Source organism: Marmota flaviventris, chromosome 6 (genome assembly GCF_047511675.1).
Source record: "Marmota flaviventris isolate mMarFla1 chromosome 6, mMarFla1.hap1, whole genome shotgun sequence".
Classification (NCBI taxonomy): domain Eukaryota; kingdom Metazoa; phylum Chordata; class Mammalia; order Rodentia; family Sciuridae; genus Marmota; species Marmota flaviventris.
In genome coordinates this window covers 111,688,029-111,706,650 of record NC_092503.1, presented here as the reverse complement: position 1 = coordinate 111,706,650, position 18,622 = coordinate 111,688,029, and the positions used below count along the sequence as shown (strand labels likewise).

At 39.2% G+C, this 18,622-nt stretch overlaps 2 protein-coding genes across 10 annotated transcripts in view; both read right to left on the bottom strand.

The window, feature by feature from the left end:
- Positions 1-40: 40 nt before the first annotated feature.
- On the bottom strand, positions 41-10,025 carry Mrps10 (mitochondrial ribosomal protein S10). 3 transcript variants are annotated; one of them, XM_027950525.2, is made up of 7 exons: positions 9,968-10,025; positions 7,133-7,197; positions 6,969-7,041; positions 3,939-4,075; positions 2,889-2,997; positions 993-1,082; positions 41-561 (listed from the first exon to the last, which is right to left on the bottom strand). In XM_027950525.2, the coding sequence occupies exons 1-7, from the start codon at positions 10,013-10,015 to the stop codon at positions 478-480; spliced, it is 606 nt and encodes a 201-aa protein (XP_027806326.1). In that variant the 5' UTR covers positions 10,016-10,025; the 3' UTR covers positions 41-477. The 3 variants fall into 3 exon arrangements, with proteins under 3 accessions (XP_027806326.1, XP_027806327.1, XP_071469496.1); XM_027950526.2 differs by having other exon boundaries at positions 6,969-7,038; XM_071613395.1 differs by lacking the exon at positions 7,133-7,197 and having other exon boundaries at positions 9,968-9,985.
- Positions 10,026-13,483: 3,458 nt separating this feature from the next.
- Trerf1 (transcriptional regulating factor 1) overlaps positions 13,484-18,622 on the bottom strand; it is a 211,805-nt gene continuing 206,666 nt past the window's right edge. For all 7 annotated transcript variants that reach the window (XM_071613389.1, XM_071613388.1, XM_071613392.1 and 4 more), the window contains one exon: positions 13,484-16,811. In XM_071613389.1, coding sequence (XP_071469490.1) covers positions 16,487-16,811 — 325 coding nt within the window. In that variant the 3' untranslated portion in view covers positions 13,484-16,486. The remainder of the gene's footprint in view (positions 16,812-18,622) is intronic.

Sequence of the window (18,622 nt, the reverse complement as noted above, 5' to 3'; positions counted from 1 at the left end):
AGCAGAACAAAATATAAAATTTGACTCTTGGCCCAGAGTATCCAAGTAGTTCGCTTGTACTTTTTATTTTTTGTGGTACTGGGGATAGAACCCAGGGGAATCTCTAACCGAATCACATTTCTAGCTCTTTTCTTATTTTGAGATAGGCTTTCACTGAGTTGTTGTGGCTGGCTTTGAACTTGCTTCTGCTTCAGCCTCCCAAGCAGCTGGGATTATAAATGTGCACCACCATGGCTAGCTGCTCAAGTTTTTAAAACTGGAACGGAAACAATGACATGGATAAAAAAGAACAAAATGTCTTTTACTCCATTTCAGCCTGTCATTAAGTTTCCATTCCCTGTTTTCAACTGAACTGGGCAAGAGGACTCAACAGAGCAGTGAGGAGGACTCCAGACTGCCTCAGCTGCAAGCACTCTCCACTCAAACACACACATCTGGCCCACTCTTCTTTCAAGTCCAAAGTGGCTCCCTGAAGCTTCATGACTTGCTTTCTTCTTTTTCCTCTGGTACTTGTTTCCAGATTGGCTCCTTGATGTGATCTGGTAATTGTTCTAACCGTGTCTAAAAACAGAAACAAAACTATTTAAATGATCTTTGCTACAAAGTGAATTTGTTAATTTTTTTTGTTAATCCCCTTTGCCTTTTTGTAGGAGTCTAAAATGGGGAGAAGGCAACTTAATATATGTAAGGCATTTTGTTTTATATATATATATATAAAATTTATTTGATCCTCAGTGATCTCCAGGGATGGCTACACAATGTGGTCACCAAGTCCAGACAACTAGTAGGGAGGAAGACTTCAGAGATGGCTCAGTGAGGATGTGGGGGGATTCTGAGATTGCATAGGAATGGGTGAACCCCCAGCCATTGTGCACACATAGCTTCCAGTGCGACAGGTCTTCCCCTCCACCGCAGGGGCCAAGACCAGGCTGTGATATACCAGGCTGATACAACACAGGTATCCCCCAAAGAGGTAGAAATTCAAGTCCTACCTTTGTTATTTCCATGGCAACTCCTTCAGGTAAGTTTCGCTGAATATATTCCAAGTAGACATCTGCTGTGCATCCAGTTAGATGCTCTAACTAAAATATCAGACATAAAAACAGTTCATGCTTTGCTGTTAAAGCAGAAATCTTAAGTTTTTTTTTTGTTTTGTTTTTTGGTAAAAGTGAAGCCTGGTTTTCCCCTAAGAATCTTTTTTTTTTTTTAATGATGAAAGGGAATAGTATAAAGACCAATCCAAATAATTTAATAATTCCATTTTTTTTTAAAGAGAGAGAGAGAGAGAGAATTTTTTAATATTTATTTTTTAGTTTTCGGCGGACACAACATCTTTGTATGTGGTGCTGAGGATCGAACCCGGGCCGCACACATGCCAGGCGAGCACGCTACCACTTGAGCCACATCCCCAGCCCTCCCCTAAGAATCTTTAACAGACTAAAAAAAGAAAAAAAAGAAAGTACATCCTTTGGCTGAACTAGATATGGGGCCCTAAAGTCTGCTTCTTACCAGATGCCACCTTAAAAGCCAGGGGTCCACAAAACACCAAATAAAACCAAAAAGAAACAAGACTAGATTACCAGATAAAGTTAGTTTATGATTTTTATTATGCTCTACAGCAAAATGATTCTGCTGACATAGATAAAATTTTTTGAGTCTTTCTTTATTCTTTAGGGCTGGGGGTATAGCTCAGTGGTAGAGGGTTTGCCTAGCATATATGAGGCTGTAGGTTTGACTCCCGATATCACAAAAGAAGAAAAACAAAAGGATTACTTAGACCTTTTTCCTTTAAGAGTAGGAACCATTTCTTAACATATTTGTGTACCATGCCCCCCAGCTTTTTAAAAACAACTTTTTGGTAGTTGTAGATGGACACGATGCCTTTATTTTATTTGTTTATTTTTATGTGATGCTGAGAATCGAACCCAGTGCCTTATGCATGCTAGGCAAGTGCTCTGCCACTGAGCCTTTTTTGCCATACTGGGGATTGAACCCAGAGCCTCACACATGTTAGGCAAGCATTCAAGCACCCTACCACTAAGCTGCATCCACAGCCCCCCCCCCACCCTTTTTTTTTGAGACAGGGTCTCACTAAGTTGCCAGGGCTAGTTTTGAACTTAAGACCTTCCTTCCTCAGTCTGCCTATACTACCTTGCCTTGCTAACATATTTGTACCCTTAAATGTACAGTGCTTTCATGTAAAACACATATGCTTTTTTTAAAATGACACTTATTAATCATTCATTGTGTGATGGAAGTATTCTAAGTGCTTTACCCAAATATGTCATTTAATCCTCATGCTAATTTTATGAGCTGGGTTCATTATTATTTTCATTTTATAGATGATGCACACATCACACAGCTAGTAAGCACCAGAACTTGAACTTTTTAATACTGTCAGTCTGACTCCAGAACTCACAGCTTCCTTTAATAATAAAACTATACTAGCCCTAGTGAACACATAAATGAATGATAAATTGAAAGAAAAACCTAATGCTGTATATCATCATCAGGGAAAAATCCCATTAGATTGTGGAAATAATTATAAGTTGTATAAAAACTAGGATTTTGAAGCATGGAGCAAAATTATTCCAGTGCTATCTGATTATATAAAAATTAGCTGGCGTAAAAAGAAAAAAAAAAAACTGGAGAGAAAAAAATTAGCATAATCTGCATTTATGCATTAGAGTATTTACTACTATAAAGGATGGCTTGGAGTTTGGTTTTTCTATTATGTGGCTTCCACGAACACCAAAAAAGACATTTGCCTTCTACAACTAAAAGGTAGAGCTGGCTAAAAGGAAGTCATGGTTAAAGGAAACTTATGATACATACTATTTTAAATTCTGGATATTTAAAAAATGCCTCAATGGGTGAAATAAACTCACCTCTAAACATCTGTAAAGTGTTCTCATTTCATACTGAACTCTGTGCTTTTTGAAAATATGCACTGATTTGAGAAGAGTAAATCGCTCTATTTTCCTTGGAGGTTCGTGTCTGAAATTAATGGACAAAATAATAAACTTAAGCTAAATGACATTAAAACCCATGTCACTGATACCAAATCATGATTCCACAATTTTGTAGGTCAGGCTCAAACTCAATTATAGGTATTTACTAACTTCATTTGTCAAACTGTCATCTTTAACAACTACTGTTACAAAGCTCAGACCAAAACAAACACCACAGATAACAATAGGAAGCTTTTCCCATAGACTCAAAAAAAAAGCATTGCAAACAAGTTGTGAACACATTCATGCACTCATGGTTTCTGTTTTTATGCCTATTGAGTCCCTTATTGACCAAATGCATAACCTGTGAAGAGCACAACAGTGTGGTGAATACAGTGGTCATGTCTGCTGTGTGTTGTTTGAGGAAAACAGATTATGTTGATAACCACAAAATTGTATTTTGTTTTGGGAGAAAGTCTGTCCTTCTGTTTCTGTTTGTCAGCCTGGGATAGCCCCAAGTAAGTCCTGTTCAACAAAGAAGGAGCAGGGGACAAGACAAAGGAGGCAGTTCTTCTTTACCCTGGAGTGACTCCAAAGCCATATGAAGCTCCCTACACATGCATGTGGTGTTCCTTAGGGCAGAGTGGAAACAATGGATGCATCAGACAAAAAGATCATCACATCTAAAGGGTCTGAAAGGCGTGTTTGTTCACCTACTCTACCTCCCTGCTTCATGGAGATTCATGGACTTCTTGGGTCTCTTAATGTCAGTGAGATTTCTTTCATTCTCCTGTTTACTAATTCCAGTATTTAAAAGTTCAGTAGACAGAAAGGGATGATCCTGTTTTGGATAACATGACAAACCTAAACAACCCATCATGATTTGTACCCCATTTTATGAGCTCAGACCGATCTGGGATCAGCACCAGTTTCCTGGTTATTATACTACAGCAGCTACCAGATCAGATTAGGAAAAGTTTTACTTACACTTTAATAGAGATACCAAGTTCTTTAGCAGCAAGCACCGCAAAATATTCGTAACTGTCCAATACGGCCTTATCGTGGCCTTTTACTAAAATTGACAGACGTTTATATAATGTGTCTGGTTCATCAGAAATGGTTATCTAAAATGAAAAAGAAAAGTTTCAAGGGCTGGGAATACAGCTTAGTTGGTAGAGTGTTTGCCTCGCACGCACAAGGCACTGGGTTCAACCCCCAGCATCGCAAAAAAAAAAAAAAAAATTTCAGTTGTGTTTCCTCTCATATTTACAACTAGAAAACTTAACATTTTATCCTTGACAAAAGAACTTTAGTTTACTAAAAAATGGGAAGAAAAATGCTGAGGAACATCTTAACACTGTTATTTCACTACCTACATGCTAGCACATTTAGATTTGCACAATGACCCTCGGAAGTTGTTAAAACACAGTTTGAATCAAAAGAACTTTCAAGGCAACCTACAAAATCATTAGCAGGACCTGCCAACTTAATAATTATTGAGCCCAATATTCACATTAACAATTTGTTATGATCTTTCTAGACATTTGTCCCATATGTAGTCATTTTATCCATATAAATGCACACCAAAATGGAACTGAGTTATATACAATAAGAAATAATCTCAGGGTCTGTTAACAAAAATAATCTTGTTGGGGCTGGGGATGTGGCTCAAGCGGTAGCGCGCTTGCCTGGCATGCGTGCGGCCCGGGTTCGATCCTCAGCACCACATACAAACAAAGATGTTGTGTCCGCCGAGAATTAAAAAATAGATATTAAAAAACTCTCTCTCTCTCTCTCCCACTCTTTCTTTAAAAAAAAAAAAAAATAATAATAATAATCTTGTCAAAAGATCTGGATTGATTGGGCTGGGGATGTGGCTCAAGTGGTAGCGCGCTCGCCTGGCATGCGTGCGGCCCGGGTTCGATCCTCAGCACCACATACAAAACAAAGATGTTGTGTCTGCCAATAACTAAAAAATAAATATTAAAAAATTCTCTCTCTGCCTCTCTCTCTCTAAAAAAAAAAAAAAGATCTGGATTGAGAATTACACTCTAGGGCTGGAGATATGGCTCAAGTGGTAGTGCGCTCGCCTGGCATACGTGCGGCCCGGGTTCGATCCTCAGCACCACATACAAACAAAGATGTAGTGTCCGCTGAAAACTAAAAAATAAATATTAAATTCTCTCTTTAAAAAAAAAAAGAAATTAAAAAAAAAAGAGAGAGAATTACACTCTATTTGTAGTTGAAGGACAATGGGCAAACCTTATTTCACTGCCCCTTAGTTTTCTCATATATAAAACACAGTAATAAGAGACCTTGCTATAGCTCATAGCAAGGAAAAACTAAGAAAACACAAATTAAAGTGCTTATAAATTGTTAAACATTATTATACGAACTGAAGCTACTTCTATTCATTTTTTTAATTAGGTTTTTTTTCATGTATGCTTTGCCTGCTTTAATATATATATTACTCATGTCTAATTAAAATGTTATGACACTGACTGTACCTATAACTTATCTCTCTTCCACTCTAATACCCAAAGACCTTAGAAATAATGGGTTTGATATTTCTGACTGTCTTCCAAGAGGTGAATTATCTGTATTTCATTCACCTGTTAAACCAGTAAATTATATTACTAATCCTATGATTCAGGGTTATATTACTTCATCTCTAAAAAGATCTACTTACTAACCAGGAAGCTAGACATTTACTCTCAATTACTCCAAATGGAGTTGTTGAAAAAACAGGATATACTGATATTCTAAAGTTGGAGGACAATGTGGAAGTGCAAATATAGTCCAAAGATGTGTTCTGATTGATTCTTGTAGGGTTTTATTTTTAAATATTAGTTTTTGCAGTGCTGAGGATAAAACACAGGGCCTTGTGCACACTAGGCAAGAGTTCTACCACTGAATTATAGCCCTTGTAGGGTTTTAATTTGTTATGAATGTTAAAAATCAGGAGATTTCTTATTAAAATCTGGATATTAGTTTAGGTTGGGAGATTTGGTGATTAGGTATCAGTAAGTCTGATTTCTGATATGGTCACTGTGGCTAGAGTAAGAAGTACAAGGACAGTATGCCACTGTGCCCACATTGCCACCTCTTCTTCCAAGCCTGGCCCCTGCAGTCATCCGAGTTGGAGACCATCGTTTAAATGTACTATCACATGGGGCTGGGATTGTGGCTTAGCGGTAGAGCGCTCGCCTAGCACGGGCGGGACCTGGGTTCGATCCTTAGTACCACGTAAAAAAAATAAAAATAAAGGCATTGTGTTGTGTCCATCTACACCTAAAAAAATATTTAAAAAATAAAAATAAGTAAATAAATAAGTAAATACATAAATAAATGTACTACCACAGAGATATAGCCAGTATCTACTAAGTAAATTTAGTATAACACAATTTTATTTTGGTGTACACATGCATGAATAAAATGATTGTGCATGGACAAATATCTAAAAGGATTCATACAAAACTGTATTTTTAATAGGTGGAAATGAAAGGACTTAGAATTTGTAAGGATTTTTTAAAATTACAAATAACACAAAAATTGGGCTGATGGAATCACTGCTTCTACAAGTTACATAGCTCCTTCTGGATTTCCATAATTTGTGTTCTTTTTCACTCTGAAAAATAAAGCACTGTCCAGGCCTAGACTCAGTACTTAAAATGAAAACAAAGATGTGAAAGTTACAAGAAAAGTACTTTTCCACAATATAACATCAAGTATTTCAACTCCTCAATTATGCTGAGCTAAGAGTAAGACTACTCTTTACCACAGTTATTTGGGTTAAATAATGTGTTCTTTTAGAACTTATTTTGATACTCTGAAAGATAACACATGAGCACCCAGGGACACTGGAGAATATGCAAGAATATGCATACTATACATTTGCCAGTATTCCAGAATAATCTATTTTTATTCATATGTGTTTGGAAAACAAACCCAAATGAAATCATAAGGAAAAGTTATTGATGATGTATCCTCTTATACTAAGAAACAGGAAATACATACAGTAGGTTTGGTCAAATCCTTTGGAACATCAATGTGAAGATTTGAGAACTGTACCCACTTCATGCTGGTACTGCTATGAGTGGGAAGAAAAAAAGAGAAAACCAAGTTAAAAAGCACACAGGCCCATTTTCTAGTTCAATTAGGCATGTCCAATGTATACTTACAGAAGAAAGGCACCATTATTTGCTGTACTGCTCTTAGAACTGTTTACAGACAAATTCCCCAAGCCCTTAAAAAAAATAAAAAAAGTGGGTGGGAGGCACATATTAGAATTAAAGTCAATTTCCAAACCACTCAGTTTCCACTAAAAATTAAAAGATACATGATGCTTCAAATAAAGGGATATCTGATTATTTCAAATGAAGAAGTTTGGATACTTAAAAGGGACAGATTAATTTCAGAATAAATAAGAGGACAATGGTTGAAAATTAAAAAGCACTCTCAAAACACTAGAATCTCAACTCCCACAAGGAAAAAAAAATCTATGAATTAAACATGTGGACATCAAAAAAAAAAAAAAAAAAAAAAAAGCATCAAACGTGACTTTATTTTCCCACTATTTTTTTTACAGATTAACTGTACATCTGTGCCAGTGACCACACAATCCCCCTGGTGGAACAAATATTTTTAAGCAATAAAAAATATCTTTATAATTTAATTTATTATTGTCTATTTAATTTAATTTATTAAGAATTGGAATAAGTACCCTTCTTTTGAAGCCTCATGCATCTTTTCAAGCATATGCATTTCTTGGCTTGGCTAGGATAACTAGCTTATAAAGTAACTGAAATACAGTACACACTGGAACTTGCACCCATCACTAACTGCTATGCCACACGGGACAATTCAGCAATGCCAAATCCTTTCTTGTGAGCACCCCCTGGTGGAACAAAACTTTTTTGTTCTAGGAAACTTAAATGCTACTCTATACTACCTGTTTTTCCTTGAAGCTTTCCTGATATTTAAAAGTGTACCTTGAGAAAGTAGGAGCACAGAATCCTCAAAATACAATGAAGATGAAAATAACAAGTTGGCACAAGCAGAGCTTAATTAAAATAACCAATTGTCATTTAAGTGGTTTTTTAAAAAAATATATTTTAGTTGTCAATGGATCTTTTATTTAATTTACTTATTTATATGCAGTGCTAAGGATCAGACACAGGGCCTCACACATGCCAGGCAAGCGCTCTATCGCTGAGCCACAACTCCAGCCCCAACTTAAATGTTTTAAAAGCCTATTCTTATTGTTTTTCTTCTCTTTACTCAAGTTGGTGACAATTCAAAACTTTTCATATTCTCCCTTGGCTCATGAGAAAAAAAGAAAATGAAAAGGAAATTAGGCAAATACAAAGTAGCAAGAAGTATGTGCCATTCTTCACACACAATCCCAAAGAAAACTTCCTCCTTGAATCTATGCCAGTGACCACAAAATCCAGTTGTGCAAAAAAGGAGATATCTAAGGAATATGACACTTCTTAGTAATACTCTTCCTCTATAAATCTCAGCTTTTAACAGCTGCTTAAAGTGTTGTTACATCCACCAATCAACTTAAGTTCTTAAATTTTCTTTTTGCTCTCTTTTTAAAAAATTTGAGAGGGCACAATGTGGTGGCATGCACCTGTAACCCAAGCTACTTAGAAGGCTGAGATAGGAGGATGCAAATTTAAAGCCAGTCTGGGAAATTTACCAAATCCCTGTCTAAATAGATAAATATACACATAGGGCTGGGACGTAGCTCAGTGGTAAAGTGTTCCAGGGTTTAAACCCTAGTACAAAAAAAAAAAATTTTTTTTCTTTTAAGGGCGTGCGATTGGGGAATTTTTTCTGGATAAGTTCATTTTAGTGCTTCAAAAATCTCAACTTCTAACACCATCTAAAAAACAGTGGTCCTCAAAGTGTGGTCTGAAGATTGGGGTAGGGGGATGTCTCTGAGACACTTTCAGATTTGGGAAATCAAAACTATTTTCATAATAACACTAAAATATTATTTAAAACTTGTCTCTCTCACAGTTTACAGTGGCATTTTCTCAAGGATGAATAATGTGTGATACAACAAAATGCAAAAACAGATATGAAAATCCAGCAGTCTTCTATTAAGCCAAATATTAAAGATCTCTGTAAAAGTGCAAAACATTGCCACTCCTCACGAAATCTGCTTTTGTTTTGGAGAACACACTTCCCATAAAATGTTAACTATGTTAACACGTAAAGAATTTTTAGTGTTACTCCTCCCTCCCCCTACTGGGGATTGAACCCAGGGGCGCTCTACCTCTAAACTACATCCGCAGACCTTCTTATATTTTATTTTGAAACTGGGTCTCACTCAATTGCCTAGGATGGCCTCGAAATTGTGATCCTCCTGCTTCAGCCTCCTGAATAGCTGGAATTACAGGCGTGCACCACCGCGCCCGGCTTATTAGGGTTACTTTTTAAACGAGTATTTTTAAGATTCTCAGTTTTATTTTTGCAAACCAAAATACAGGTAGTTAAAATTCACAAAACTGAAAAATCTCTTTGGAGTCCTTATCTCCAAAAGTGGGACGGGGTCCTGTGGCTAAAAAGCCTGAGAACCGCTGCTTAAGTTTTTGTTGCTCTTCCAAAGAAACGTGTGGAGGATATCTAACCCACTCCGCCGACTTCAGAGACCCTCCTCTAAAATCTCCCAATCCCCGGGTGTCAGGAAGATGTCCCACTTTAGTTGGGGACTGAGATCTAGCGCCGGCTCAGCGGCTGACTTTTGCAAGGCAGGTTTCCGGTCTTCTCGGAGCCTGTGGAACAAACGACGTTCACTATTTTTTCCAGCCCTAACGTTCTTGTTCCTGTCTTTGCGGGACAATTAGAAATAAAACCAAGGCTTTTCTCATCACCTTCCTGCAAACAGCAGTCCGGGACGATTAACAGATATCGGGGAAGACTCCTGACCGGCTGGACAGCGGGTGGCAGCGGGAATTAACCACTGTCCCCGTCGGCCGGCCCAGTCTTCCCAAATCTCCCCTTACCTGCCAGAGGTGCCGGCACAGAGCCCCAAGCGCTGTTCGCGCCGCCATCTTGCTTCCCCGAACTTCCAGAAGAGCTTCCGGGGTCACAGGTGCGTCCTAAGACCATAGAGTTCGATGAAAGGAGAGAGTACGTCCTCGTGTTCCGCCACAGGAACAACCATAGAGACGTGATTCCTTGCTTTTGAGGGGTGGATCGGCTTCCTGATTGCAATCGCGTCTGAGTAGAATTGCTTGAACCCCCGACTACCTAGTAATCAAGTTCCATCAGTATTTTCACCTCCAAACCATGCTTGTCCTATGGGGTTCTGTGAGGTTGGAGGCCAACACAGCAAAAGTTATGCTTGGAAAAAAAAAGCTACCAACTACTGAGCCCGAATCCTAACCGTTTATCTTATTGCAACAGACTTGTAGTTTTGTTCCTTAAACTTACTTTCCTTCCCTACATTAACTGGAATTCTTGTGCCCCAGATGTCTTATATAGCTCCATCTTACTAATCTTCCTAAATCATTCATTTCCTTATGTTACTCTAGTATTTGAGACAATGACTGCCTTCACCTACTAAAACAAGCCCAAATAGTGCCTAGTTCTTAATGTCCACAGTAATTTAATTTGGTGAATCGGATTTGCTGTAATAAAATTTTCTTTTATTTGTGCAGATTTCTTTATTGTTTTCCAAAGTGCTTTCACATTGGCAATTTAATGGAAAACTCGAGATTTATAATTAGGAAATCTGGATTGTAATAATCTTTGGTTTACCACTTAGCTGAGTGACTCTGGGCAAGTTTCTTTCCCACTTTGAGCTTATTTTCTCATACGTCCAATAGAGATGATAATAGATTTCACTTCAAATAGTGTCTATGAGGATTAAATGAGATACTGATGTATGATAGTTAGTACATTGTCTGCCACATAATATACAATAAATTTCATCTACCATTTGCAACATAAAGTTTCTTGTATCTTTTGCTTCACAAGGTTGTGGAGAAGATTTAAGAGGATCAAGGTTATGAGAACTCTCAAAACATCTAAATAAAGCATTATTCAAATGTAGTTGTTTCTCCTCACAAGTTGTTATTTCTCCTTATTTACCCTATTTTGCAGGCAAGAGAACAAAGTAAAGGGTAGAATGATTCGTGCAACATTCCATACGTGGATGAGAGATTTAGGAGCAGAAATCAGTTTTCCTGCCCCTCCAAGTGGGCTCTGCTCAGTAGAATGTAGTCCATGTGAGGGTGGCAGAGTGGTCCTACTGCATGGTATGGAAACAGCACACATTTCACCCATGTGCACTTCGCTTGGCTCAGCTGTGCCCCACCATGGCTGACCACCCAGGGTCCTCCTCAACATTAGGCTCTCTTAATTGTGAGATTGGAAGTGGTCTATCTCAGCCAATGGGTTTTCCTGAAAGCAGCACCCCTGCCCCCACCGCCACTGTTTTGCTGCTTCTGAAGTTTGCATCAGTCTCTCAATATGACTCCTCAACTGTCCTCTGCCCCTTTGAGTAGCCTGAGTTTGGAAAGTGTTCTGCAGCCACAATGATGGTAATATTACGATTCTCTCTCTCTCTCCAGATTTTACACACACACACACAATTTGTTAACTTAATCTCAGACATGAATTTTATCCTAATTTTATAGGTGAAGAAACAGGTTCAGAGAGGAAATAACTCACTCAAGCTTGGTTTCAACTGAACCAATAACCATCTTTGAAATCCCAGTTCAAGGCCTTCCTTTCCTACCCCAGCAGAGAGCTTGTTCTGATTCTCTGATGAGGCCCAGTTCTATTTGAGTCTCCTTTGGATTAAAGGAATCAAGACACCCATCCTCCACCACACCCTACTACAAAAGAAAACGGGTTTACTTTTAAAGAGGTGGCCCAAACTCTTCTAGGCCCCAAAGACTGTGCTACAGTCAGCCTGGGACTAATGTCCTTGCTGGTCCTCTGATGGCCTTCCTGTGGATTGATTTGTTCCTGCTCTCCCAGGGCTCTGCCCTGCTTGTTGCCATGGCTCGCTGCTTCTAGCTCAAGTTTTCTCATTTGTTCTGTCTCAGATGTGGGAATTTGATTCAGTCTCCTCATCTTTCTTGGCTAAGCCATATCATATGTCACTGACTGGCCTATTGGCCTAATGACTTTGGGTCCCATGTCAACCTGGTCCAGGTAGCTGGGAGCAAGGGGACAATCATTGTAAAGGGAAAAGGGACCTGGGGATGTAGTTCAGTGGTAGAGCACTTGCCTAGCAAGGGCAAGGTCCTGGGTTTGACCCTCATACCACACAAGGGGGGCCAGCTTTTGCCAACAGTAGGGCTGTGGACAGGGCTCTTTGACAGTGTGGGGATAGACAGCGTTCTGAAGCTTGGCCTATCCGTTATGGATCTCTTTCCTACAGCCTAGACTTTCAAACATCTGACCTAATGGAGAAGAGCAGGCTCCAGATGGTTGAGCAGGTGCATTTTGCTGTATCTGCAGAAAGACAAAGAGCACGCACAACAAAATTGTATTTTGATTGCACCAGTTCCGTTTTTAAAAGGAGCCATTTCAAAAGATTATCTCTTACATAAAAGAAACAGTCAGGCCCTTTTATGGCTGTTTTATGTAGGGATATTTGTGATCAGAGATCCCGTACAGGACTCGGGGTGTAGCACAGAGGTACTTCTTGCCCGGCATTTGCAAAGCCCAGGGTTCAATCCCTAGCACTGCAAAAATAAGACAAAGATCACTTAACCACTCATTTAGGAATGTGTTACTCAATTTCTTAAAATGTCTACCCCCCCCCCCCCCAGCATTCCTGGAAGACTAGAAAGGTAATTAACAAATAGTTATTGGGCACCTGCTGTAAATTGATGCAAATGTGTGGGTGAAGGTAAGGAAGTTCAGAATATTAAGAAAGCTTGAACTTTGCTCTTCCCAACAGTGAACCTGGATCAGTTCCCAGGTACCTGTTTGTTCTTTCTGGATATTAAATTTTTTTGCAGTGGCCGGGCGATCACACGCCTGTAATCCCAGAAGCTGAGAGGCAAGAGGATAGCTAGTTCAAAGCCAGACTCAGCAAAAGTGAGGCACTAGGCAACTCAGAGGGACCCTGTCTCTAAATAAAATAAAAAATAGGGCTGGGGATGTAGCTCAGCGGCCAAGTGCCCCTGAGTTCAACCTCAGGTACCCGCCCCCTCCACCAAAAAAAGCAAACATATATTGACATTTGCAAATCCACATATAAAATGGAAATAAATCAGGGCAGACATGGATGCTGTGGCTTACTGTAGACTCCTATAGGTAATACTGAGTTTGAACAATACTGGTTAGAGTATGTCACATCTTCAAGTGGCCCATCTACTGCTTGAGGAACAGAAATGCGCATCCGGGTTTCTGGAGTAGGGCTGGAGCGGGGGTACTTCAATGAGAATGAAATGTGACCAGCTGGCCTCTCAAACCTGTGTCAACATAAACCAACTAGCACTTATTCAGCATTGAAAAGTCATTCCAGTGGCTAGAAAAAAAGGAATATTTAAGCCAAATGAAACTCAGAAAGATAATATTTTATTTTCAGAGCAGCTGATGCAATATTGAATCAGGTTTTCACAAATAAATAGGACAGCGTGTATTTGGTTACATTTTTATTTTGATGAATGCCCGTCTCTAGGAACTGTAATAAATTTCTAAGGTAAATGACTGGAACTGAAGTAAAATTCTCCCGGTTCTCTTCTGAAAAAGTATTGTGATAATTTTAAAAAATGCTTAACACTCAGGTGGGGAAACAACCTACAATGCCCCAGTTATTATTATTATTATTATTTTTTTTAAGGAATGCACCTTTTTAGGACAAGTCTATAAAACATCTTTATTTATTTGTTACATATGATGTTTAAATATAACTTTGCTTTCAAGCTTCAAACTTTTTTAAACCCCTGGTAAAATAAGACTTTTGGTTCACCTTAACAAAAACTGACCTAGGAAGAAACATTTTTAGCAAAATGTTATTATAAAATTCACTAGAAAATACTGTCCTCTTTTTGCCAAAATGTTACATAAAATCCTTATTAAAAATACACACATTACAAAAGAAAAATTATGAATATGCTATACATAGTGCTTTGATATGGACCAAGGGACCTGCATTCTGGGAAAATACAGTTAAGCACACTGAATATTAAGATGTCAACTGATAATAGTGCAAACCTGAATAAGTTACATCCTGATATGGAAGGCATGCAAGTCATCTGTTGAGAACAGAACATAAAGAAGCCAGAACAGGAAGCAATCACAGCCGCTATTTAAAAATGTTTTCATTTTTATTACATTAATTTTTTTCAAAAATACTTTTCTTTACAATAGAACTCCTAGAAAATATTTACAACCTTCCTCTAATAAAATATAACAGCAGTTAAATATATTTGAAAATAAGATGGGTTTTTCCATAAAATATATCTGTTAACTTTTTATATACAAGCTTTCTCAAAGAGGTCTAAATTCACTAATGAAAAACCATCTGATAGTAAACAGTAACCGTGTTGAAGACATTAACCATTAGCAAGAAAAGTTCTTTGGGGTGGGTGGGTGGGGGACGCAAAAACACAATACATCCATGCAGGCAGATCATTCCAGAAAAAAAAAAAAAAAGTAAGTGCAATATATTATACTAGGAAGTCGATTCTTTGATAGTCAAGAAATACTAATTCAGGTATTTGAACTGTCTCATTAAGGAGGAGTTCTTTGGTTATTTCAAGTCCAAGATCCTTACCCTATACTGCATGGAAAATTAAAATTAAATTGTGCATTATATTTTTTGCTGTGACAACTCAGTTTATTTTTAATGTTTAAAACTGGAACAGCCGAGCAAGTCTCCAAATAGAAGGGATACATTTGCTTTATAAACATTTTTCTGGGCATTTGGTCTTTTGATAAGCTTCTACAGACCCAATGGCAGAAACCATTCCAGGCTTACCCTCAGACCAGAAGGAGGTCACTTCAAGATCGACTGATGACATGACATTTGCAATGGTTCTGTAATAACTCTGCCACCAAGCTGGTGCCTGATGCCCAGGCAGTTCTTAACTCAGAACTGCTTAGATAAAACAACAGGATTGATTAACCTGTTGAAATGGCAGCAAACAAAGCAGTTTTTTTTTTTTTCCTTAAAGAGGAAGGAAATCTCCAAGACATCTTCTCTGAAAACAGAATGCTGGAAATGAGAAAATCTTTGTATTTTTCTTCTGTCTGTGGCTTTCCTGAGATTCAGAAACCACTGCCTGTGTGGGGCTATGACAGGTCACAGTGGGCCCCCATGAGTGTGTGCTAAATGCTTTTGCAAAGTCAAATTTAAAGGATGCTCAGGTCCTGTCCTCATGCCTCTGCTGATTTTCTGTCTGATGTCCAGCTATTACTGTGCCAGCAAAGTGGTCCAGAGTGACAGCCACCTTTCTGTGGAGCTGGGTTGCTACCGAGGGAGGGGAGAGGCCTGAGAACACCTGCTCCAGAGGTCATGTGGCATTAACACTGAAAAGGGGTCAAGAGGAGCAGATCCCCTCCTTGCCAGGGCTAAGTCCCGGTCTGACTTTTGCGCTAACAGTGGGATGGGTCAGTCTGACTCAGTTCAATAGCCCGGATATTGACATTTTTGAAGGATTACAAAGTTTATTGCCTTCAAGTACAAACAGCAACCCTGCTGACAGGGGCAGGAGGAGGCAGAGCAAAGTCATGCAGCTTTGTGAAGTCTCAAAGTGCTTTGGTAAGTGACTTGTAATGAATACATTCATTGTTTGAATGCAAACATTTAAGCAAAAGTGTATCTGAAACTATTTTTGTTGGCCTTCCAAGCTACTTCCTTCGTATTTGTGATCATGACCTGTTAGAAAACCCTCTCTTAGCTGGTATCTAGGTAAACTTCAGTCCAGCAGACACGAATTACAGCAAATTCCCAGTGAGTGTTGTTTTCATCGATCTTTCAAGTGGCACAAAGTAATTTCAGAACTCCACTGACCGTGAACAGCATTGCAAAAAGAATAGGTTCTTCTGATCTGTTTTTTTTTTTTTTGGTGGAGGAAAAAGAACAATTCCTGACAGGTCTGAACAGAAAAATAACTCTTGGTGGGAAAAATGGCCCAAGGCCCCAGCATGAAGAGCGTAGCCTGCTTCACACACGCACGCACACACATACACGCACACGCACACGCACGGCAAGCTTTGGGATAGAAGGCAACCAGGATGGTTGACATCTGAAAGCAACGGAACAGGACGCCAAGTCCACTCCCTGCTGGGAATGATCTTGTGAGGATGTAGCCCAGATGAAACACCTCTTAAAGATAGTTGTGCCAATTATTTATTCCCCCAACCCCCCCAACAATTAAAAAAAAAAAAAAAGGAAAAGAAACTGGATTTTTTTTTTTCTAAACCTGAATAAAACGACCACTTTTTAAACAGGTAGTTTAAAAGGGTTACAAAACAAGCGGGCAGTCCAGGTTTCCTGATTAATAAAGACGGAGGCAGTGGGTTCTCACTGTCTCTAAGCAACAAACAGGGCTTTAGAGTTCCGCGTCACCCTGAAGCAAAACTGAATCTTGGTCATCTAAGAGAAGATCGGTGTCCACGACCTCAGCCTCTTCCATGACGCCTCCCAGCTGCTGGACCACGTCGTCATCGAGGGTATCTGCATCCTTGATGGGCTTGATCAGACCCAGCTGGTCCAGAGGCAGGAGCCCTGGCGTCCCCACCGACCCCGTAGTCCTCTCGATTGTGGCTGCCATTTCTGCTGCGAAAGCTGCCTTCTGAGCCTTTTGCCTCTGCTGCTCCTCCTGTTGCCTGTGAGTTTTCATGTGTGCATTTCGGCTTTTGATCTTGAAGAAGACTCTAAAAATGAAGAAAAAAAAGCACGTAAAATTTACAAGGAGATCTGAGTTCCTGAAGATCCCAGTGTCCTATGGGGAATGGGGGTGCAGGTTGGACATCTGGTTTGGGGTGGCTTTGACAGAGTCCTAGGACATTCTCTTGCTGTGGCCTATCACGTCCTTTTCCTCCTCTCTAAGCATTAGAGGAAGAGGAATGGGAACAGGAGCACACTGATGGCATGATTAGGCTCCTTCCCAGGACAATGCCCGAGGCCTTTGAGAAGGTCTTTGGGTCCTTCTGGGGTCTAGAACAAGTGCTCTTTCTCCTCCTTCAGCCTCTCTGCCTCCACATCACTAACCATGCCCTCTCCAACAGAGAAGCCCTAGATCATACTATCGAGCTGTGAGAGTCCCCATCATAAACAACCCAACATCTGCCCTGGCCTCTGTCCCCGTTCTTCCAGTTAGGGTAGTTGAAGGATCTTTCTGCACATAGTTGGTGCGTCCCCCTTTCTCTCCTCTGTCCTCTCTAATCAGCCTCTTGTTTTCTCCACTTCAACCTGTCTGTCCTTCTCAAGGTCACAGGGAACCCTGTACGGTCAATTTCAGTGGCCTCACTTCTATCTTCTTGTTGTTTGACTTCTGAGCTGTATCGACACGTCTTTTCATTGAAAACTCCTTCTTATTGGCCATCATATTATAATTTTCTACTAAGACTAAAAGTGGGTCCCAGCTGGGGGTGATTATGCCCTCCCAGGCAACACTGGGCAATGTCTGGAGACATTTTTGGTTGGGGGAAGAGTTCTTCTGACATTAAGCGGACAGAGGCCAGGGATGCTGACAGCATTCTACTTTGCAGAAGAAGCCTGTTCCCCAGCAAGTAATTACCATATGCAGATGTCAAGAGTGCTAAGGTTGAGAAGTCCTAGGATAAAAGGATAGCCATCATATTTGGGAGGTTATTCTTAACCAGAGGCCTGCAAACTATGGTCAGTGGATCAAATCTAGCCTATTTTTTATAAATAAACTTTTAACAGAATGCAGCCATGTGGATTTGTTTGTTCTGTTTCTGGCTGCTTTTGTGCTACCAGGGCAGGGCTGAGTAGCTGAAGCACAGACAGAGTGGTCTGCAAGGCCTAATGTATTTACTATCTGGAACATTTTCCAGAAAAAAGTTTGCCCAGAAGGGAGACTATGTTTATGAATAGGGTAGCATAAGTACTCTATTATTATTATTATTATTTACTTCCAAGTTCATAAAGGATAAACAAACAAACAACAAACCCAAAAGCCTGATTTCTAAAGCCCAAGTTAAACAGTGTTGATGAATTCCATTTAGACATAATGAAAACTGTTTAATGTAATAAACATAATTCCAGCAACTAAAGGAGGCATCTGTGAACATTTACCTAATATCATTCCCAGGATGGAAAACCACAAAAAGTAGTTCTATTTTCCATAAAATTTTAACTGGACTTTTGGTAGAAAAAGAACCCAAGCAACATAAAAATGAGGAAAGTTTTAATCGTGCCACTGAAAGACAGTCATAAAGCATGAAATACAGGTTGAATATCTCTTATCAAAAGACTTGGGCCCAGAACTGTTTCAGATTTTGTGTGTGTGTGCGTATGTGTGTGTGTGTGTGACTATATATATATATATATATATATATATATATATATATATATATATATATATAAATAAATATTTGTATATACATAAAAGATTCTTGGGAGTGGAACCCAAGTCTAAACACAAATTCATTTGTTTCATTTATACCTTACACACATGGCCGGATAGTACTTTTATACAATAATTTTTAATGATTTTGGA

What these genes read in the sequence shown, in the direction of transcription:
- Mrps10 (XM_027950525.2), bottom strand. Translation starts at nt 10,015, where the DNA reads ATGGCGGCGCGAACAGCGCTTGGGGCTCTGTGCCGGCACCTCTGGCAG. An exon ending in AGGATTTGACCAAACCTACT is followed by an intron (nt 4,076 to 6,968) that starts GTATGTATTTCC and finishes TTTTCATTTTAG; the next exon opens with ATAACCATTTCTGATGAACC. An exon ending in CTTGGTATCTCTATTAAAGT is followed by an intron (nt 2,998 to 3,938) that starts GTAAGTAAAACT and finishes CATTAATTTCAG; the next exon opens with ACACGAACCTCCAAGGAAAA.